At 43.3% G+C, this 24,649-nt stretch overlaps 1 protein-coding gene across 1 annotated transcript in view; it reads right to left on the bottom strand.

The window, feature by feature from the left end:
• Positions 1–17,249, bottom strand: part of SHC4 (SHC adaptor protein 4) — a 103,523-nt gene extending 86,274 nt beyond the window's left edge. Inside the window, exon 1 of the mRNA XM_044279623.1 lies at positions 16,616–17,249. Within this exon, the coding sequence (XP_044135558.1) occupies positions 16,616–17,176 (561 nt within the window). The 5' untranslated portion in view covers positions 17,177–17,249. The remainder of the gene's footprint in view (positions 1–16,615) is intronic.
• Positions 17,250–24,649: the final 7,400 nt, after the last annotated feature.

The following is a 24,649-nucleotide window of genomic DNA, read 5'->3' as shown; positions in this document are numbered from 1 at the left end:
AACCTGCACCGCAGGTCAATTTACACGGCAGAATTTTTAGACAACATGTGGATGAGATTTCTTAAAATCTCCTCCACTTAACTGGTACTGAAATTAGCCTCATTTACATGTCCGTGTCCAAATCTGTCAGAAGGTGGTCAGTGATGCATCCGTGAAGCTGTCCGTGAAAAATACGTGTTGGGTCCGTGTGTCAGTTTTTTGCTGTCCGCGTTGCATCTGTGTTTCACTGACACTGAACAGGTGAAAAATACTTTTCAAAGCATCTCTTCTTAATGATCTGTGAAACACGGATGCAACACAGATGACATCTGTGTTGCAGCCGTGGTTTTCACGGACCCATAGACTATAATGGACGTGACGGATTAACTAGAGCATGCATCCGTGCTAAAAACACTGACCCACGGACCTTGCTAAAACACTGATGTGTGAATATAGACATTAAAATGAATGGGGACGTGTGCTGTCCGTGGAGAACGCGTACAGCACACGTCCGTGAAACACTGACATGTGAATGAGGCTATCCATTGGGGATTTGCTGCACAAAAATCCGGGCCGGCAAATCTGCCACATGTGAACATACCCTTACAGTCAGTAGGAGTTTATGTGTATGTAGTCAGATATTTGTAGTCACTTATAATGCAATGCTCATTCTTACAGATCAGGGCTTTGGCACAGGATCTCTATATACTGTATATTGTAACCTGGGTTAATGAGAATATTCCTAGTAGCTCATGGGCTATGACCCGATTGTTTTTCTCATACAGCCTTGCTGGGATTTGCAGTTACATAGATATCCCGCCCTGCTCAGCCAGAGCATCTGCAGGTTTAGTGCAGATCTTCATTACGTATTCTCACTACGTTACATGCAGGGATGCTCTTAGCCAGCATCTCTCCCCTGTCATTGATAAAATGAAATATTCAGTGGAGTAGGTGAGTCATGCGCTGAGATCATATGATGATGAGTAAGTGTTCACTTGCCTCTGTGGCCTGTGCGTGGGAAGCTACTCTAAACTAAGATAAGAAAATCAATATCGGAATTACTCAGAGGAGAATACAGGCCTGAGTTATCTTTTATTTACAGATGAAGCATTGCGCCTGGAATCGAAATACAGAACCCTTTAATTCTCCAGTAATTGAAAGACTCGAGACCAATATACAAAACGTTTAATAAAATGCTAGTTGTGGACTTTGCTGCGCAGTAAAACCTCCCACATCTCATGGGATTCTCTGGACTAGCCTGCTTAATATACACAAAAACAGTCTAACCTTTTAGCAAATGATTTAGCTTTTAGACATTTATATTATATTCTGCTTTTTCACATTTGCCTAAGACCTCATGCACGCGTCCGTAGCTGTTTTTGAGGTCCACAAATTGCAGATCCGGAAAAAACACGGATACCGGCTGTGTGCCTTCCGCATTTTCTGGATCGCTACATCTGTTAGAACTGCCTATCTGCCTGCAAAACGGAAAAGAATAGGACATGTTCTATTTTTTTCTGCGGGGCCGCAGAATGGATATAAGGAAGGATGGGTCCACATCCGATCTGCAAAAAAAGCAAATCGGATGAGGACCAAAACCATGGTCATGTGGATGAGGTCTAATAAAAATATTGTAAAATTAAAAAGCAATGTTATTTTAAGGGCTCATACACAAGTCTATAGCAGTGCTGTACAATGTCCACCTTGTACAGAGCTGTAATTCTGTGAGGACTTGATGTGCCTCCACTAAGTCTCGGTGCAAAGGCACTGCCATGTACATAACGCCAAACCCCACCAATCTATCACTCATCTGAAACTGCCAGTGCCATATATATTATATGGTATTTGGGAAACCATCTTAAAGGGGTTTTCCAGTAATAATTACTTTTAAACTAATGCCCACAACCTGGCTCCTGAAACTTTCAGACTTACCTGCTCCTCTCCTCCGTGCTCTCTCCACTCTGTCCATGTTCCGGTCCCTGGAGTGTTTAAATCCCATGCTGCATAGCCATTTGCTCTGCTGTATCCAATGACTGGCTTCAGTGGTGATGTGCCGCTTGTGGCCGCATCACCACTGAAGCCAGTTATTGGCTGCAGTGGAGCATGTGACCATGGCTATGCAGCGCCAGATGTAAAAACTCTGGAGACCAGAATGCAGCACAGAGGACCGGGGAGGTGGGAAGTAGGTAAGTCTGAATTCTTTGTTTTAGGAGGAAGATTAGATTAAAAATAATTGTTACCGGAAAACCCCTTTAAATGAGTCATAGAGGAACTCCATAAGCTAGCATCAGTGAGGGTCCATAAGCTTAAATCAGGAGCATTTCAAAGCACCATCAACTTCCTTACCGGGTATTAGCACAATATATATTGTTTTAACATTAGTCAGTGTCCTAGTGTATAATTCACTTTCCAGAACTCAAACCAGCTGCAGGGAATTTCAATTCCTCTTGCTGTTAATGTAAATGACCCGTATAATAACAATAAATTGGGGAATTTATTATCATGATTTTTTTATGAAAATGTGATAACCTGTATTAGTATGTTCATGTATATAATCTCTTTTGGGTTAGTTTTACACAAAAAGGAAGTCACTTATCTTACCCCCCCACGTATTGACTTTTTAAATGCCATTGTGACTTGTTTAGTCACAACTGACATTTTTAGGCCACCCTCGCCAGGTTTCCAAAAAGGGGACGGGCATGGACGTAGTCAACGGCCCTGGCATATCGGCCGGTCATGATAAGTTAGGGCCAGCGCCCACAGTTTTCTTCACATTTTTTACACACTGTGACCAGAAGCTAGCTAAAATTCAATAGACAAATATGCAACATACCATAAAAAGTGCATTTTTGTGGCAATTTTACAAAATTTTGGTGCAGTTTTTTGAATCTATGGCATTTTTTATTTATTTTTGCAAAACATATTATGGTCTAGGCATAGCATTTTTTTTTTTTTTCAATGACTTCTTTATAGGACAAAAATGTACAAAGAAAAAGCATGTGTTTCCCCTGGCCTGAGCTCAGGGCTTCTCCACAATGGTTGGCTATGAAGAGGTCCTTCGCGATGAGATAGAACAATTCTCTATTAAACTCTGTATAAATTTCTGCCTGAGTTGATCAAAGTTGACCTGAGTTAATCTTATGTCTCACTACCCCCTTTTCTACTTGTGAGTCTTGTCAATATATTTTTGGTGTGTTTGTCCACGTTCTTGTGTTTTTATGTTTTATCTTTTAAAAAGCAGAGGGCTTGCAGTTTAAATACAGTAAGTTTGCTTAGTACCTTTGACTCGTGTTTACTGCTCTTTATGTACATAAATTTGAACTGGAAATACTTTGTTACTATATCATTACATGAAAAAGTGTCTAAATAAAATCCGATTTTGAAAAAAAAAAATTAAACATTGTGTGTATAAAGAAAAAAACAACCAAAAAAGTAAAAATGACATAAAATTCATGAAATAAGTCACAGAAATGTGTGTATGTGAAGGAAGCATTATTGTAATTTCCAAATAACAGTTCTTTACAGGTTTTCATCAATATCGTCTTATACTGTATATTTTATATATTCTAGTCTAAGGAGTAACCTTGTTTTTTCTAAGAGGAATAATTCAGGTCTAAGGGCTCATGCACACGGCCATTGCTGTTTTGGTGGTCCGCAAAACACCGTTACCAGCAGTGTGTGTTCTGCATTTTGCGGAAAGGAAAGTCCGCCCCATAATACAACAGCCCTATCTTTGTCCATAAAACGCACAATAATAGGACATGTTCTATTTTTTTTATTTTGCGGGGACGCAGAACGGAAATAGGGATGCGGACAGTACACAGTGTGCTGTCCGCATCTTTTGAAGTAAATGGGTCTGCATCTGACCCGCAAAAAATGTGGATCGGATGCGGACCAAAAATATGTTAAAACACATGTGTATGAGCCCTAAAACTGGACAATGGGCAAAAGTAGCAATAAAATTTCAGTAGCTACATTATTACTAAATATACATCTCGGTTTAGTCATAAAAAGTGTAATAATCCACAGCTCAGTGATGTTAATATATTCTGTCATGCCTCATTGTTCAATAAATCAGCAAAATTATGTTTTCTTCTTATTGCATGACCCACGATTGAAAGGACTCCTCTGAACCCCCCCAAACTAGAGAAATGGGTTTCACATCATTTGCACCAGTAAATCAAACATTGAATGGTATTTGATGAATTTGGCGCATCTTTACAAAGAACACTTTTGTGTAGAGATGTTACTCCATTGTTCTGGCTATCCCTACCTGAGTAAGATTGTACAAGTTTAGCAACTTTTGATATATCTGGAGTGCACCTAATTAACATAGCTGACCGTGCCCACCTTTACACTCACTCTTCCAAATTAGCATAAAATCTTAAAAGTCATGTTTTTGCATAAAAATTCCATGCACCCAAATTTGCATCTCAAATGATAAATTCCCCCCCCCCCTCTTCGAACCCAAATCTGTCATTTTTTCCTACCCTATTCCTGTGTGCCTGCTGAATGCTGATGCACAGAATGGACTCCAGCTTGTGAGACATAATGGAGAGGACTCCGCTTTCAGCGTACGGTTTTATTTGTAGGTGCACAGCAGGGGAAAGCAGATGAATAGAATTAAAGATTTGGAATCATCCTCTTATAAAGGGTTTGTCTGGTTTAAAAAGGTATTCCCATCTGGGACATTGATGGTGAACAGATATCAGGAACGCATATGTGGCGTGCTCTCAATTAATTGCTATGGGGGTTCCAAAAATAGTCAAGAGCTGGTTCAGCTATTTCCATCAGTCCCATAGTGGTGAATGGAAAGGTAGCTGCACTGGCACAATGGGCTCCCCATTCACTGCTATAGGACTTCCGTAAATAACCGCACACGCTCAGCTATTTTCGGTACTCCCATAGCAATAGACGTGCTCTCCTTCACTTCAGGAGCCCCATTCTGTAGATAGTAGCAGGTCCAAGAGGAGGGACCTGCACCTATCTGAAATTGATGGCATGTCCTAGCAATATGCCCAGTTTTAGCAAGCTGCACCTAGGGCAGGTGACTGATGAACATGACGTCATACGGCCTACCAGACCGCCAGACGTTCTCATATTGATGAGTAAAGGCCATCAATAGGAAACTATGTACTGTACCACAAGCATTAGAGATTTTTGTATATTTGTATACTGAAAGGGATATAATGAAATCTCGCAAGCATGTTCCTATTCTGGTGATTTTTTTGTATGATTTTTTTCTTCTTTAATCGCAATGCAGTTTACCGTTGGTCGGCCATTCTGTGCGGTCCCCAATTCACGGACAACATCCGTGCAGATTCCGCAGATGGATCCAGACCCATTCCACTTTAATGGGTCTGTGATCTATCCATACCGCAAAAAAATAGAACATGTTCGGCTCAGGATTGCGGACCCATTCAAGTGAATGGGTTCACATCCCTAATACTGGGTGCACATGGCCGGTGACCGCATATTGCGGACCTGCTGTTGCGGGCTGCAATATCGGAATGGCCGTTTTCTGCCCCCCCCATCTCCCCAGTAAGACAAAACTGTGCACAATTCCACACTCCCTCAAATGTTGCGACATCTGTGGCATTGTGCTGTGTGATCAAACTGCACATTTCAGAGTGGCCTTTTATTGTGGCAAGTCTAAGGCACACCTGTGCAATATTCATGCTGTCTAATAAGCACCTTGATATGCCACACCTGTGAGGTGGGATGGATTATCTCGGCAAAGGAGAAGTGATCACTCACACAGATTTAGACAGATTTGTGAACAATATTTGAGAGTAATAGGTCTTTTGTGTATTTAGAAAATGTTTCAGATCTTTGAGTTCCACTCATGAAAAATGTGAGCAAAATCGAAAATGTTGCGTTTTAATATTTTTGTTCAGTGTATATTCCCTGTATCATCCCTAACAGCTGACAAATCTGTGACAGGGGCTTCTGACGCAGATATAAACATAGCCTAATATATAGGTGTAGGTTGAACAAATGCCCAATGGAACCACAATCAGAACCAAAGATATATTCACTTTATCCTGATAATAGACTCTGTTATTTTTTGCGTTCAGAGCCTCCATCAAGTTTTCGGCCATCTTTTCTGAAAATAATAACAGCAGAGTCTACATCAATCTGGAACCCAACAGAATGCAGACAAACCTCATTATAGTCAATAACGTCCCTGGAAATTCTGGAACAGATGAGGCGTTGCTGTCAGGGCTCGTATGAGCAGAACCTCACTACAACCGTTTATAGCCCTGCAGGTGATTCTTATTGGCATAAGAAATGTATATAATCCATATGTCATATCACACAGCATTACCCGCATGCATTGCTCAGAGCGCAAATATTTTATCACAGGCAGCTCTAGTTTGTATCAGTCATATGCATTAGGTTACTATGAACACAACATCAATGCATTGTCTTATTAATTCTGTAATGAAATGGAGGAGTGCACTGCTGCACCAGACTGAGCCTAGGAAAGAAAATATCTGAATCACTGATCAGATTGAGCCATGCATGAGTCACCCATGTTATTCAACATCCGACAAGGTCGGTCTGTTTTTTATTTAATGTTAAAGATAAGTGCCAGGAAGATCTGGTATCCATACAGTGTCTGGGTGACTCATGCCTGCTCCGCACTGTTATATGCAGCAGTGCGTCCTGCGTTAAATTTGTTGTCTAATTCACTTAGGCGTTCAGTTGGCCTGAATAATGCAATCTAGAAATGGCAGTGAAGTAAAGAAGTCTATTCTACAGCAGGTTCAGTTTAGTAGGCGCATCTGGGTCACAAAGTGAGAGCAATGATGTTCCATTTATAGAGCTTGGTCAAAAGCGCGACCTGGCGTTTCCATTGCAACGTAATAAACACAATTTACGTCTGCAGATCTACAATCATTTAGCTTATGCAATTTCTACCACAGTTTCTGCCACAAATTTTATTGCAAATATGGCACCGAATTTCATCATATACATTCAAAAAGGGTAAAATCTGGGGTGAAAAGCCACAGATTTGAAAAAAATGGGAAAGGGAATAAAATCCATTTTATATCAAGAGACTGAGATAGGGAGAGAGAGAGGAGAGACAAAAAACGAGAAGATGGAGAGAAAGAAAGGTTTGCCGGCTGGAGGACATCCTTAGGCCCCTTTCACACGGGCAAGAATTCTGTGTGGGTGCAATGCGTGAGGTGAACGCATTGCACCCGCACTGAATCCGGACCCATTCATTTCAATGGGGCTGTGTACATGAGCGGTGATTTTTCACGCATCACTTGTGCGTTGCGTGAAAATCGCAGCATGCTCTATATTGTGCGTTTTTCACGCAATGCAGGACCCACAGAAGTGAATGGGGCTGCGTGAAAATCGCAAGCATCCGCAAGCAAGTGCGGATGCAGTCCGATTTTCACGCATGGTTGCTAGGTGACGATCGTGATGGGGACCCGATCTTTAATATTTTCCCTTATAACATGGTTATAAGGGAAAATAATAGCATTCTTGATACATAATGCTAAGTAAATTAGGGATGGAGGGGTTTAAAAATTAAAAAAATGATTAAACTCACCTCATCCACTTGTTTGCGCTGCCCGGCTCATCTTATTTCTTCTTCTTTGAGGACCTGGGAGGAAAAAGGACCTTTGGTGACATCACTGCGCTCATCACATGGTTCATCACATGGTCCATCACCATGATGGTGGACCATGTGATGAGCGCAGTGGCGTCACCAAAGGTCCTTTTCCTCCCAGGTCCTCAAAGAAGAAAGAAGACAAGCCGGGCTGCGCGAACAAGTGGATGAGGTTAGTTTATTTATTTTTTTAAAAAATTTAACCCCTCCATCCCTAATTTACTTAGCATTCTGTATTAGGAATGCTATTATTTTCCCTTATAACCATGTTATAAGGGAAAATTATAAAATCTACACAACACCGATCCCAAACCTGAACTTCTGTGAAGAAGTCCGGGTTCGGGTCTGAGTACCAAACATGCCGATTTTTCTCACGCATGTGCAAAATGCAATAAAACACTTTGCAATTGCGCTGAAAAATCACGCATTTTCCCGCAACATCCGTGTGAACCAGGCCTTAGGGTGCAATCACATCACCGTTTAGCTTTCCATTCTTCTGATCCGTCGGAGAGAGAGAGAGAGAAAAAAAAAGGTCATGCGTGCAGTACTTTTGTTTCTGTCTAAAAAACGGATCTCAGATGGAAATGGCTCAAACGGATGACAACTGATGCAACCGGATTTTTACAGGATCTTTGTTTTTTGCCTCTCTCTCTTCTTCAAAAGAACGGAAAGCTAAACGGTGATGTGAGCTCAGCCTTAGCTGTGCAGCATCAAATGTATGTAACTGGGTTATTTTATATTTTATAATCCAGGTCAGCTGTTGATTATAGCAACTGTAGTCCAATCGCCATTTTTCAAAGGCAGTTAGAACAGGAAAGACTGACTTTGGATGCTACAAGCAACAAGGGTCCTCAGACAATTTTGGTATAAGAGGGCCATTGAGAGGGAGCACAGAGCAGGAGACGTAGAGGGAGAGAGGAGACATACATACTAGATCAAGGATCAGCAACCTTCGGCACTCCAGCTCCTGTGAAACTACAACTCCCAGCATGCACACTTACTCGCCAGTTCTTGTAACTCCTATAGAAGGGAAAAGAGGATTCGGGGAGTTGTAGTTCCAGAACAGCTGGAGTGCCGGAGGTTACTGATCCCTGTACTAGATAATGGTAGCCTGGCCTCTCACCCATCACCTCCAGTCAATTGAAGGATTAGATATTTCTATTAGTTCCTTTGCGGCAAGTTCTTGTATACAGATTACAGGTAGTAGGCATCATTATATCAAAAAGTAAATTTTGGGGTATGGTAATCTTTTTAGCTGAGTTATTGGTCAAGTGACGCTATTGAAATATGAGTAGGCATATCCCCAGTCCAAATAATGCAGTGGTTCTGATAACTGGACCAATAGACGATCCTTTTAAAGGAACTTCATTATTCTTAAATCCTGTGGCAGACTCATGTCAAACCCAAGGTGTGATACATTTAAAAGGCCTACAACTAATCCAGTACAATAAAGCATGCGCCTTGTATATGGGATGAGCCTGACGGAACTTCTGTATCAGGCTGAGACAATGATTTTACAGGAATGCTTCAAAACAAAACCACACTTACAGCATGATGCATTTTTGTTAATAACTGGAGATCAACGATCTAATGATCTAACAATGTGTTATAGATGGACTGTCTCTTACAGTGAGAAAATAATGAACGTATAAATGACACGGGCAAATATTACGTGCCCTACCATCACCTTGTAAAATGTCCATGCTGTTCCCATTAAAACAGCTCCACCTTTAGAACAAAACGTAGGTGTGAATGGGTAATTATTGGCAAATTTTCTACTAGGCTTATAAATACATATACAATGATATATTCACTGGCATAAATATGAAAGGAAAACCGTGGAACAGAAGTGTGGTCTGTACTATGCATCAAAGCTGAACGATTAAAATAAATCCTGTAGTACTGCAGTTGGAACAGCTTCTAGAAGAAATAATGGGACCAGATGGGCTGGAGATGTGTCATCGTCAATATACAGCACCAGCATATGTTCAGATTGCCTACAGAGAGCCATGGAGATCTAGCATAGTCACCATCGTCTAGCAAATGTTCTGAAAAATTATTTATATGGGAATTTGACCACCATGTAGGGGCAGGGATGGCCAACCTGAGGCTCTCCAGCTGTTGCAAAACTACAACTCCCATCATGCCTGGACAATCTTCAGCTATCAGCCCACAGCAGGGCATGGTGGGAGTTGTAGTTTTACAACAGCTGGAGAGCCGCTGGTTGGCCATGCCTGATGTAGGGGCTCGAGGTCCTCTTGCCTGAGGGTATAACCACGCATACTGAGATCCACTGCATATTTTCTGCAGCAGATCTGGTTGAAATCAGTCACTGCAAAGAAGGGCCCAAATGGACTGTTTTTGACAGTGGTATCGCTGCCAGGATCGCAGTGGGTCCGCTGTTTTCCAGTCGGGACGAGCGAAGCGAGCTTCAGATCCTGGATGCGAAGTCGCCTTGCGCAAAACTTTGGATTAATACTGTACGGATATCTGTCTCCATACAGCATTAAAATGTATGGGCTCAGATAAGGCAAAGTCAGCTATTCCCGAAGTCTCGCAAGAAAACTGGAAAACCATTTTAAAACTTGGATCCAAACTCGGCTTTGGTTCCGATTAGTACCTCGGAGCATACATTTTAATGCTGTACGGAGACGAATCTCCGTACAGCAGTAATCTGAAATTTTGAGCGAAGCAACTTCAGATCCAGGATATGAAGCTCCCTTCGCTCATCACTATTTTCAACCATTGCATTGGACAGCAGCATTGAAGCATGAATTAACATGCTATAGATTGAAAACCTGCTGCTCCAGTTAGGCCGGGTTCACATCACCAGTTAGCTTTCTATTTTTCTCATCCGTCAGAAGAACAGGAAAAAAAAATGGATCCATTATTTTGAGCATCAGTTATGCTGAGTTAGCATCAGTTTACACTAAAAATAACTGATCCGTCTTTTTTTGAGCATCAGTTATGATCAGTTTCAGAAGTGACAGCCACTGAGTTCAGCGTCTCTGTCACTATACTGTGCTCAGCGAGGGCAGCATAGTAGAGCTGACAGGTTCCCTTTAGGTCTCTTTCTAAAGGGCGTGTGCACCCCGTTGCCGTATTGCGGACTGCATTTGCGGATCCGCAATACAAGGGTGCCGTTCCGTGGGCATTCCTCATCACGAATGCGGACCCATTCACTTCAATGGGTCCGCAAATCCGGAGATGCGGAATGGTGCGGAACAGAACCACGGAACGGAACCCTACGGAAGCACTACGGAGTGCTTCCGTGGGGTTTCGTCCCGTACTTCCATTCCGCAAAAAGATAGAACATGTCATATGTTTTTGCAGAACGGCCAGATCGCGGACCCATTCAAGTGAATGGGTCCGCGATCCGCTGCGGCTGCCCCACGAACTGTGCTCGTGCATTGCGGCCTGCATTTTTCGGGCCACAGCACGACCACGGGGCGCACACTCCCGTGGGAAAGAGGCCTTAAACAGCAGGCTCAGAGGGCCCACATTACAGATGCAGACCTAAGTTTGAGGGTGTTAACAGTGCTTCCATAGTACTATTTTCCTATTGTCTAAATGTATCTTAAATAAAAAATGATGCAACCTTACCATTTTTTTTATCTACAGCTGCTATAATGACCTACACTTCTCCATGGCAACAGACTACAAGCAAGCCCTGTGTAGTCTGATGTTGTAGTCAAATGTATTTCTATGCAAAAGTAAGGCCAAATAGAAGGAAGCATGACTGTTGAATCAGACTACAGTTAGTTTGCAGCACTAGCAAAAAGATAGATGCCACGACACCCACCAATCCATAAAAGCCCCCTTTTTTCCCATCATTTCAAGGGGTTGTCTGGATTCAAAGCTGAACATAAGCTCACCTTCACATATTTAAGGTACATTCAGACGACCATAAATATTTTTTGGTACGCAAATTGCGGATCCAAAAATCACGGATACCTGCTGTGTGCGTTCCGCATTTTGCATAGGGCCAGCCCTATATAGAAATGCCTATTCTTGTCCACGATTGCAGACAAGAATAGGACATGCTCTATATTTTTTTGCGGAACCGCGGAACAGACCTACAGATGTGGACAGTACACGATGTGCTGTTTGCATACATTTTGTTTTTAGGACAATAAACATGTTTGGTGAAGGAGGGTATAGCTTTTGAAGGGAGTCTGTCACATAGTACATGCAGTCTGATGTGCAGGCATCATGTTATACAGCAGGAGGAGCTGAGCAGATTGATATACAAGGAAAAGATTCCGCAACACTTGTCATTTTATTACTAGTGTCCTAATCGGAGATTGACAGCTACCTGTGAATGCAGTCATTGAAGGCTACATGCATACGAACGTTGTTTCTTTCCGTGTCCGTTCCGTTTTTTTTGAAGATAGGATGCGGACCCATTCATTTCAATGGGTCCGCAAAAAATACTGACAAGACACTGTGTGCTGTCCGCATCCGTATGTTCGTTCCATAGCCCCGCAAAAAAATAGAGCATGTCCTATTCTTGTCCGCCTTAGGCATTGTTACAATGGATCCGCAAAAAAAACATACAGATGTCATCTTTAAAGACCCGACATGCGATGTACTATTACATCACGTCAGAAAAGGGTTAAGGATCTGTATATGCCGTATAATGAGGTCTCATCTACCACAACACTAAGGCACTGATTTATCACAGGCTAGTGGCGTACGCTGGGCTATGATAACCACTAGGCGAACACCTCGTCATGAATTAGGCACAGCATCCGGCAGTCCTTGGCTGGCATAGATTTCAGTGTTCTTCTATGCCAGAAAACTAGCGTAGATGATAAATATGCCCTTCTCACCACTAAAAGTGGCATATTACAATGATAAATTCGGCCCTAAGGCCTCTTTTACACGGGCAAGATGCGGGTGTGCTGCTGGAAAATGCGCAATTTTTCTGCGCGAGTGCAAAGCGTTTTAATGCGTTTTGCACGTGCGTGAGAAATATCGGTATGTTTGGTACCCAGACCCGAACCCAGACTTCTTCACAGAAGTTCGGGTTTGGGATCAGTGTTCTGTAGATTTTATTATTTTCCCTTATTACATGGTTATAAGGGAAAATATTAGCATTCTTAATACAGAATGCTTAGTAAAATGTCCATTGAGAGGTTAAAAATAATAAACAAATTTAACTCACCCCATCCACTTGATCGCGTAGCGGATCTCCTCTTCTTTCTACTTTCTTCAGGACCTGGCTAAAGGACCTTTGATGAGGTCACTGCGCTCATCACATGGTCCATCACCATGGTTATTCCTTACATCATAACCATGTAAGGGAAAATAATAAAGATCGGGTCCCCATCCCGATCGTCTCCTAGCAACCATGCGTGAAAATCGCACCGCATCTGCACTTGCTTGCGGATGCTTGCGATTTTCACGCAGCCCCATTCACTTCTGAGGCCTGCGTTGCGTGAAAAACGTACAATATAGAGCTTGCTGCGATTTTCACATAACGCACAAGTGATGCGTGAAAAACACCGCTCATGTGCACAGCCCCATAGAAATGAATGGGTCCGGATTCAGTGCGGGTGCAATGCGTTCACCTTACGTATTACACCTGCACGGAATTCTCACCTGTGTGAAAGGGGCCTAAGTGTTCTCTGTGTTTGTACTATAGTGTTAACGCCTGGTCCTCAGTATGAACCATGGGAATTGAACATTCAAAGGGACTGAATCTGAATATATATTTACTTGGAACTGCTAATATTGCAGCGCACATAGACAAAGTGCGCACACAAAGATCAAAGAATGTATCATGTCCTAATTATGTCCTTAAAAGAGAAACCTGTCACATTGAACACAGTGTTTGGCATTATGATATAAAGCAGGAGGAGATTGATATATAGTTTTATGGGAAAAGTTCTTTCATGCCCTGCTCAGGCTATGTGCGGAGGTCTGCCAGGTTAGCAGCATGTGTGTAGCCTTTTTGTTTTGGAATTGAGCTATATCCGCCTCCCTTCAGGTGCACTGGGTGGGGTCGTTGGTTTGGGTTTAAATTACACTCACTCCCAGTGTCCTGTGCGGGGAAGGAAAGAAGGAAGGAAGGACAGAAGGAAAGAAGGAAGGAAAGAAGGAAGGAAGAAAGGAAGGAAGGAAAGAAGGAAAGAAACAAGGGAGGAAAGAAGGAAAGAAGAAAGGAAGGAAGGTGTCATGTCCTGCTCTGACTATGTACGGAGGTCGGCCAGAATTACAGCACGTGTTTAGTGTTCTGTTTAGGAGCCGTGCTGGATCTGCCTCCCATCAGGTGCACTGGGTGGGGTCATTAGTTTAAATGGCTATCCCAGTGCTCTGAGCGGGTTATAGAAATCATTTTGGCCTTGGAAGCAAGGAGGGAAGGTTGTCTGTTCCAGCTCAGAAAAGATAAGTGTGGTTTCAGTTTTTGTTGTTTGCTATCTTGATTGTGTTGGTGTCATCTCTCCCATCCCAGGTTCTGTGCGAGCAGGCTGCTCCTATTCCCCTTTTTCACCATCTCAGGGAATCCAGGGTGTTTTAGCCAAGGCACGAGGACACATCATTCCTACCATTAAGGTGTGTATGTGGGCTGAGCAGAGCAGGGAAAGAAGTCAGGGAGTTGCTAGGAGGTGACCCTTCCCCTGCTTCTCACCTAGAGCCTGGTTTGCTGGTTTATCTGTATGTCTGAGATCCCATCCGGCATGACAGAAGGAAGGAAGGATTTGCTGTTCCTGCTCAGTAAAGATAAGTTGGTTTTGTTTTCTTGTGGTTGTCTGTCTGGGCTGTTAGAGAGATGCCTGCCCCCTCCAGGTCCTGATGGAGCAGGCTGCCTCTTTCCCCCTTTAACCATCTTAGGGATTCTAGGGAATCTACAGCCTAGGCACGATGATACATTTTCTCCCACCTTCAGGGTCTGAACGTGGGCATAGAAGTCTATGGAGAGCTGGTAGGGATTTGTCAGGAGGAGACCTCTATCCCCAGCTTCTTGCCTAGACACTTGTTTGTTTATATCCTGTGTATCTTGTATGCTGTCTGTCGTGAGAAGTTCTGGGCTTAGGAGTCCAGTGGGCGGTCCTACTCAGTGATTGACATTCTTCCCTTTACAAATGTGCATACAGACTAAGGTTTCTAAGAGTAGAAAGTGCAGACATGTAAATGAATAAAATACAAGTGTAGCTCAATATTTCCCCATAAAACGATATATCAATCTGCTCAGCTCCTCCCGCTCCATAACATGCTGCCTGCAGATTACACACCATGTACAACTTGACACTTGATGTGGTTGTATGCAAGTAAATTACCACAGTCCTACTATTTTGGGACTATTGTATTTTAACATGCACAATATTACAAGTGATCTGGTAAATAAGACATATTTGGAAAAGTCTGCACCCCTTTCATTTCTGCAGCTTGACTAGAATATTCTTGCAGTATCACTCTGCTGCAAACCATTCAGTCTTTGAAGAGCATTACTAAATGTCTGACACAGTGCTTTATAGGAAGTCTGAATATCTCTCCTACAAACATTAACCATAAGTCATCCAATAACTCGCACCTTAATTACATGGACAGTTTTATATGACAAATATTTATTAAGTCGTATTTTTAACACCAAGTGTGATATTACCAGTTGCTACCGTCATTCTCAGGTTTCAGTGTGAAGGCGTTAATGGGTAGAAACTTTTCACACCAACCGTATTAGAGGATTTATTAGTCTGCTGAGACGGCTGCCTGCCTTTCATGCCCTGTGTGCCAGGTGCTATGAAGCAACGTGTACACAACAGCATGCACGACCAATATCATGCAAAAGATCCTTTATTTGTAGCATAACATCAAGGCCTATAACAGTAGCAGAGCCTTTTTCTGGTTGTGCATGCTGTCGACTACGTTTCATCTGGCATTTGGACCGGAGAGGGGTTTGTCGGGCACATGGCAACGTGATACTTGCTAAAGCCTGGGATGTCTGTACTGTTCCAATGTTGTATTTGCAATGAAGCAAAGATAGTCACAGAGAAGAGATAAGGGTACTTTCACACTTGCGGCAGAGGATTCCGGCAATCCGGACGCAAACTGATGGCATTTGTCAGACGGATCCGAATGCATTGAAATACTGGATCCGTCTCTCCGGTGTCATCCAGAAAAACAGATCCGGTATTTACTTTTTTTGCATTTTTAAAGGTCTGAACATGCGCAGACGGGAAAGCCAGATCCGTTTTGCCAGATCTGGCACTAATACATTTCAATGGAAATTAATGCCGGATTCCAGAGAAGTGATCAGTATTTTTGGCCGGAGAGAAAACTGCAGCATGCTGCGGTATTTTCTCTGTCCAAAAAATGTAAGAGGGACTTAACTGATGCATCCTGAACAGATTGCGCTCCATTCAGAATGCATTAGGATAAAACTGATCAGTTCTTTTCCGGTATTGAGCTCCTGTGACAGAACTCAATACCGGAAAACAAATTTGCTAGTGTGAAAGTACCCTTAAGCCACAATTCACCATCACACCTATTATAATCACATTGCATTGGTGGTCGCCATTCCAAATAAATCTTGCCTAAAGCAAAATGTGACCTCTAAGTAGCTTTGACTTTTTCTCCTATTTCTGCATGTTAATCCCCTTCTTACTGTTCCATCTGTTAGGGTACGGCCACACGGTCAGGTTTCCTGATGCAGTTTTGGATGCCAAACCCAGGAGTGGATCATAAAAGAGTAGAAGATGTATCTGTCCTTTATACTTTCTATACTTTTATGATCCACTCCTGATTTTGGCTTCCAAAACTGCATCAGGAAACCTGACCGTGTGGCCGAACCCTAACTGGGCGACAGCAAATAGATCCGTCATTACAGCTTCCACAACTCACATATCACAAGCGTCTACCTAGTAGTACATCTCAACTCCCATATCTATGCAGAATAGACAGAGTTGCTGTTCAGGAAGTTAGAAAAGCTAGGTCCATTAACCAAGTGTGAGCTGGGGTCATATACATAGGGTGATACTGAATGTAAAGAGTATATAGGTTACTCACTTTTACACAGTAGGAGAGGATGGGTCCCATAGTCACGTGCTGGATGTAGCTGTTCTTCTGATCAGGTGAAGACTTCTCATTTTCTGGCAGTGCACAGTCCTCTGGGGGGTTTGCACTAAAGTCTACATCCTGCCTCACTTGAGAAGAGCTCATGTAGCTGTTGAAAGTGTTCTCTGCAGATGTTGGGCTGTTTGGAGCAGTGTGACTATCTGTCAGTTTTAATCTAGGCACTTGTTTAGTCCCCAGGGAGAACTGTCTCAGTCGCATCAGGCTTGCCGAGCTAGACAGCTTAAAATGAGGCATTTTGGGTATAAAAGTGCATAGTGTCGTTGTACTATCCTGCGATACCAAGGTGAGGTCTTCTACTGGTAAAAAGGAAGTAGCATTTGCATGAGAGTTGGCACAAGCTTTGGCATTTGAAGATGGGTTCGGTGAACATTCTTCTGTAGTTGTTACAGAGTCATTCTTGAATCGACTGTATTTGGCCCTTTGGAGCATCACTGGGTATCTACAAAGGAACTGATGCAGAATGTGGCCACTAGGCTGACTGGGGTCTTTCATAGCCTAATGATCATACTCACTGACATTTTAGACAAGATGCTGCAGTCAGAATCCGTTCTACTTTTCCAGCATTGCAGGATGTATAAAAACATATAAACTATACACTATAGATACAAACACATATACGAAAAACAAACTAATATACTCTTATAAAGTACAGCACAGATATGTGGTGCATGCAGCTAAAGATCCATAGGTCTCAACGGACAAAGTAACCAGTTCCAGTCCTGGGTATGTGGTAGATCCATGCGATTCAGCTGTCAATGTGTAAAGGAATAAGAATCCAGTGTAGAAGTCTGGTAGCTGCAATACAAGCTGCTTTCATAGCAAGTGAGGCAGCAGGAAAGTCCATATATCCTGTGTGACGAGCCCTCCTTCATCCCATGCATTACCATGTCACACTGGCATCATCCTGGAGTTCAGGATGTTGGGGGCGTTGCAGATTTTTTATCAATGAACTCCACTGAATGAAATGCTCCCTAGGTCTGCATGCTAGCAATCTGTGAATGAAGCCAGGATTGGCTGGAATTGACTCACAATCCCGAGGGTGCTCAGCTCAGATCCAATAGGAGAGAGGCAGGATGACTCACACAGGACTAAAACACTAAGCTACTAGTTACAGCTCCGTGTGTGCTTGTACTGACAATGTGGACCACACCGATAGAAGGGTAGATAGACAGACAGATAGATGCTGATGATAGATAGATTATACATAGTTGATATAAAGATAATGAGATGCTGATGATAGATAAATTGATAGTAGACAAATGACAGATGATACATAGATATTTAGATATTTATAATGACAGATGATGATAGATAGATAGATAGATAGATAGATAGATAGAATAAAAAGATAATTAGATGTTGATGATAGATAACTAGATACTGTAGATAGACAGATGACAAATGATGATGATAGAAGATAGATGTGGATGGATGGATAGAAATATGGATAGATAGATAGATAGATAGATAGATAGATAGATAGATAGATAAATATAAAGATAATTAGATGTTGATGATAGATAAACAGATACTGTAGATAGACAGATGACAAATGTTTATGATGATAGATAGCTAAATAGATAGACAGACAAATAATAGAGATAGATAGACAGATATACAGTGCCTTGACTTTTTTCGTATTTTGGTGTCTCACAACCTTGAATTAACATGGTTTGTTTGAGGAATTGCATCATTTAATTTACAGAACATGCCCACAACTTTGAAGATGTTTTTTTTTTTTATTATTGTGAAGCAAACAACAAATAGGACAAAAAAGAAAAGAAAAGGTGAATGTGCTTAACTATTCACCCCCCTAAAGTCAATACTTTGTAGAGCCACCTTTTGCAGCAATCACAGCTCCAAGTCGCTTTGGATAAGTCTCTATGAGCTTGCCACATCTTACCACTGGGATTTTTGCCCATTCCTCCGTGCAAAACTGCTCCAGCTCCTTCAAGTTGGAGGGTTTGCGCTTGTGAACAGCAATCTTTAAAGGGACACTGACAGCCCCAATTAGCATATTTGGGTATATATACGTGAGTACAGGTCTTATAAAGTCTATTAAAATGATCTAAGTATCCCCCCTGTCCACCTTATAAGTACCAAAATATAAAGTTATATAACCTGCTTGTCCGGTCACCAATCTGCCCCAGGGGCGACGTTTCATCACAAAATGCGCCCAGCCAGCCGCTCCTAACTGCTGTTCTGAAGCCCCGCCCAGCTCATCAATATTCACTTAGCTGGGCAGCGGCTACAACTCTCCCGACTCAAGTGCCCGGCGCATGCGCATAAAGCAGAGGCTGCAGCACTTGAGTCTGGAGAGTTGTAGCCGCCGCCCAGCTAAGTGAATATTGATGAGCTGGGCGGGGCTTCAGAACGGCAGTTAGGAGCGGCTGGCTGGGCGCATTTTGTGATGAAACGCCGCCCCTTGGGCAGATTGGTGACCGGACAAGCAGGTTATATAACTTTATATTTTGGTACTTATAAGGTGGACAGGGGGGATACTTAGATCATTTTAATAGACTTTATAAGACCTGTACTCACGTATATATACCTAAATATGCTAATTGGGGCTGTCAGTGTCCCTTTAAGTCTGACCACAGATTTTCTATTGGATTGAGATCTGGGCTTTGACTAGGCCATTCCAACACATTTGCGTGTTTCCCATTAAACCACTCAAGTGTTGCTTTAGCAGTGTGTTTGGGGTCATTGTCCTGCTGGAAGGTGAACCTCCGTCCTAGCCTCAAATCACGCACAGAGCGGTACAGGTTTTGCTCCCTGTATTTAGCACCATCCATTTTTTCCTCAACTCTGACCAGTTTCCCAGTCCTGGCTGCTGAAAAACATCCCCACAGCATGATGCTACCACCACCATGTTTCACTGTGGGGATGGTGTTCTTTGGGTGATGTGTTGGGTTTGCGCCAGACATAGCGTTTTCTTTGATGGCTGAAAAGTTAAATTTTAGTCTAATAAGACCAGAGCACCTTCCTCCATACATTTTGGGAGTCTGCCACATGCCTTTTCGTAAACTCACAACGTGACTTTTTGTTTATAGCTGAAGGTAATGGCTTTCTTCTGGCCACTCTGCCATAAAGCCCAACTCTATGGAGCGTACGGCTTATTGTCGTCCTATGTACAGATACTCCAGTCTCTGCTGTGGAACACTGCAGCTCTTCCAGGGTTACCTTAAGTCTCTGTGCTGCCTCTCAGATTATTGCCCTCCTTGCCCAGTCCGTGAGTTTTGGTGGGCGGCCGTCTCTTGGCAGGTTTGCTGTGGTGCTATGTTCTTTCCATTTGGTTAAGATAGATTTGATGGTGCTCCTGGGGATCATCAAAGATTTGGATATTTTTTTATAAACTAAGGCTACTTTCACACTAGCGTTCGTCGGTCCGCCCGTGAGCTCCGTTTGAAGGGGCTCACGAGCGGACCCGAACGCTTCCGTCCAGCCCTGATGCAGTCTGAATGGATGCGGATCCGCTCAGACTGCATCAGTCTGGCGGCGTTCAGCCTCCGCTCCGCTCGCCTCCGCACGGACAGGCGGACAGCTGAACGCTGCTTGCAGCGTTCGGGTGTCCGCCTGGCCGTGCGGAGGCGTGCGGATCCGTCCAGACTTACAATGTAAGTCAATGGGGACGGATCCGTTTGAAGATGCCACAATATGGCTCAATCTTCAAGCGGATCCGTCCCCCATTGACTTTACATTGAAAGTCTGGACGGATCCGTCCGAGGCTATTTTCACACTTAGCTTTTATTTGCCAAAATAATGCAGACGGATCCGTTCTGAACGGAGCCTCCGTCTGCATTATTATGATCGGATCCGTTCAGAACGGATCCGATCGAACGCTAGTGTGAAAGTAGCCTAACCCTGACTTGTACTTCTCAACAACATTGTCCCTTACTTGTTTGGAGAGTTCCTTGGTCTTCATGGCAGTGTTTGGTTAGTGATGCCTCTTGCTTAGGTGTTGCAGCCTCTGGAGCCTTTCAAAAAAGGTGTGTATATGTAATGACAGATCATGTGACACTTAGATTGCACACAGGTGACATCGTTTCACAAATTATGTGACTTCTGAAGGTAATTGGTTGCACCAGAGCTTTTTATGGGCTTCCTAACAAAGGGACATACCAATTTTCTGTTTTCTATTTCTAAACAATAGTTTTATTTATTTTTGTTCCTCATTTCACTTCACCAACTTAGACTAATGTGTGGTGGTCCATCACATAAAATTCAGATTAACAAAACATTGAACTTAAGTCTGTAATGTAACAAAATGCGAAAAAAAAGTCAAGGGGGGTGAATACTTTTGTAAGGCACTGTATAAATAGATTAGATAGATAGTTGATATAAAGATAATTAGATGTTGATGATTGATAGATAGATGACAAATATTGATGATGATAGATATCGGAGTTTACTTTGATAGAGATGATAGAGGTAGGGACCCCCCACCTCTACAGAGACAACCACTAGAGATCCCCCTGCAGTCTGATGTCCTAAAGGTGCCTTTATCATGTAAATTATTGTTACATTGAGCAAAACTGCAGTGTAAAAGCAATGAATGATAGAGCGACAACTAACAATCGGTAGATTGAGCAGCAGACAGGACACAAACATGAGACAACAAGGGAGCAGTAAGTCACCATGCCCTGATACTGTCCTGATTATAGAAGAAAGCTGGCATGGATCTCAGCGCTGAGGAAGGTGAGGAGCCCGGTACCCGTAGCGGCATGTGTTAGCAGGGATGCCGGCATGGAGCACCATACTAACAGTACCCCCCTCTTTATACACCCTTCCTCCTCGACTAGACCTGGACCAAAAAGATTTCAGAAAAAGGGTAGCGATATTCTCTCTTGGTTCCCAAGATCGTTCCTCAGGACCAAATCCCTTCCAGTCCACAAGGAACAAGGTCCTGCCTCTACTGTTCTTCATCACCAGGATACCTTTAACATCTTATATCTTCTCCTCACTTAACGAAACAGGAGTTGGGACAGGTTTCTTGAAGAAGTGAATAAGGATGGCAGGCTTCAGCAGCCTTTTATCAGCAGACACCTTCATCCATACAGACGCTTCTTTCAGAGCTGTCTCGGTCTCTTTCCAGATTTTGGAAAAATCCTTAGTAGCCACATCTGCTGCAGGAATGCTAGAAGTAGAAGACACTGGAAGTGGGATGTAAGGTTACTTACCATAAACAACAAAAAAATTGTGACTTTTTGGAGGTCTCGCTGACATGACTGTTGTAAGAAAATTCAGCCCAAGGTAACAGTTCAATCTAGTTATCGTGATAAAGATTAGTGAAGTGGCACAAAAAGTTGGTAAGAATTTGGTTGACCTGCTCCACTTGACCGTTGGACTGCGGATGATCTGCCGAAGAGAAGTCCAGGGATACATTCAGTAGCTTGCAGGGAGCTCTCCAGAAATTTGATGTGAACTGTACTCTTTTATCAGACACAATACGGAGAGGGAAGCCATGGAGTCCCCAATAAAGGACTGTGGAGCAGGACTGTCCCCAATAAAGCACCTCTCCGGACTTCGAATCAAGAACAGGTTCACTGATACTGAGCCATGGTAGTCCCAAAAGGAGAGGAGGAGACAGACTTGGAAGAAACAAGAATGAAATGTTCAGTGGTAAATTGTACAGACTTAGATAGAGCCCTTCCATCAACGGTCTCTGCAGGTGTCAGACTGTAATATGATCCATCTACTATGGCTTGCTGCAGGAAGTTTCCTGCTGATCTGGACTCCAGAAGCGCTGTGTTTCCTGGCTTCAGGGGACAAGAACGGAGGAGATGATTGGCACCACCACAATAAAAACAAAGTCCTCTTGTACAATGGCGGTCTTGTTTCTATTCAGTTAGCCCGACTCGACCTGCATGGGCTCTGGAGCAGTAGAGGACATGGAAGGCTGAGGGGTTGAAGCTCGTTGGGAAGAAGATACTGGACAAAAAGGTCTACTTTCCTGCTACCTCCTTGGCATGTTCCTGAAACCCCAATCAATCTGAGTGGCCAGGGAGATGAGGTCATCCAGGGTGTAAGGAACATCCCATCCTTAATTTTCCCGGAGAGACCCTTCCAGAAGGCAGCTACAAGCGCATCATTGTTCCAGCCCAGTTCAGAGGCCAGCCATAAACTGTCTCCCTTGATGCAACTACAGTATACAGGATACGGCTGAGGTGGTGCATCCCGGCTCATTGAACACGTAAGGAGAGGCATGCGCGCCCTATACACAACCATAGGACTCTGAGCACGGAGCGTGAGCTCTGCCCAGAGCAGGAAGGAGGATGCCGGTGGCATGATGGATTCAAATATGGCAACAGAAGGAGCAATATCTTCCTCCAACATGACACAGTCAATGATCTCAATTGGGGCACTGAGTTATAGCCTGGGAAATGCCTCCATTTAAGTTGTCAATGCTGTAGCTGCTGAGGCGGCAGGGACTAGTGTAGAATGGAGAAGCAAGCAGCAAGGAGAAATACAGATACTCTGAGAAGGTGGATTATAAAAAGGTTATCAGCCCATTTGCAGAGACAAGGAGAAGTTAAGACCCTCTGGGAGACAACTGCTACAACAGTGAGACCAGTTGGGTCTCCAACAAGGCGTGTTGCATCGACAGATTTACTTACCCACTAACGTTTGCTTCACCTTGCAGAAAGTGAAGTAAGAGGGTTGGCTGAATGGATACATGAGAAGAAGGGGCACTTTGGGCCAGCAAGGACTTTTGCTTGGGCACAAAGATTTTATTACCATCCCAATTTACAGGAAGCAGCCTTGGAAGTCTGCAGACGTTGTCACAGTTGTAGCCTGGCCCAGGCTGGTAAACAGCAGGCCCTGATGAGCAGCAGTCAAACTATTTATCCATTACAATAGGAGATGATGCCAGCTTGTGGTGAAAGTGAAGAATGTACATCACAGACCTGGGCTGAAGGCCAGTAGAATAACATACAGGAGGAATATGGTCTTGTTACTCCATGACTAGGCCCCCTCACCTGTGTGTTTAATGGAAAGTTCAAGGAACTGCATTTACAAGCCACGCCCAAAGTTGTTGTGAGCAATAGAGTTACAAGAAGAGCCAGAAAGTTACAGGTGAGGTGAAAGCCCATTTATTGTGAAAAAACGCAGCAGCCAAATCCTTGGTTACCAATGTTCAAGGTGAAACCTGAAGGTACTGAGGGGCCAATATGGACACTGTGCGCCGACATATAGTGAGATTGTGCACCTTTGTCAGTAGGCCCTTAGAGGCAAAACCACCAGCTTTGCTACACCTGAGGTGGCAGTTGTGGATAAAGACTGCTGGATACCACTCTTACAAGGGCCAGAACCAGAGCCTGGAGAGAAGGTCAAACTTTGATAAGTTGCCCTACAAGTGTGGAGGCTACGTGACGTATGCCCAGGTTGCTGGGACAGAAACCTAAAAATCAAGAAGGAAGGTATAACACCTAGAGAAGCTGCCCTTCCCCTGCATGCAGAACCTGCCAGAGTATGTAAGGGCAGCATGTCAACAAGAAGGAACCAAAGTTCAGAAGACACCAGGGAAAGTCCTGGGCAGGAACTGTTGAAACTGAAGATTGAGTTCAATTGCTGTAACTTTGCCTGTGACAACGGGATAGCGTTTGCCTCAGATCAAAAAGGAATGCATAAAGAACCACGTGAGGGCGATAGCGACACAGACGGTGAGCGGAGCTTCTTCCTGGAACGGGAAGTGAATGTAGCATAGTGCTTGGTGATAGTGTGAAAATAATTAAGTGCCATTTTCATCCATCCAAACTTCAGTTAATTACTCAGTTTGTTCTGGACACTTCATAAGCAGCCCAGGGTATTAACCTGTTACTGAAAGGTATATTGTGCAGGGTAAACCGTGGGAGACTACGTGTGAGAGAGAAGCAGACTATCCTCACACAGGAGTATGGCTGAAGACATGGTAACCCATGATTGTTTGCTGATTTTTATTTTCTCCTGTTCTGAGATGTATTC

Source organism: Bufo gargarizans, chromosome 2, assembly GCF_014858855.1.
Source record: "Bufo gargarizans isolate SCDJY-AF-19 chromosome 2, ASM1485885v1, whole genome shotgun sequence".
Classification (NCBI taxonomy): Eukaryota; Metazoa; Chordata; class Amphibia; order Anura; family Bufonidae; genus Bufo; species Bufo gargarizans.
This window is presented reverse-complemented; position numbering and strand designations above follow the sequence as displayed.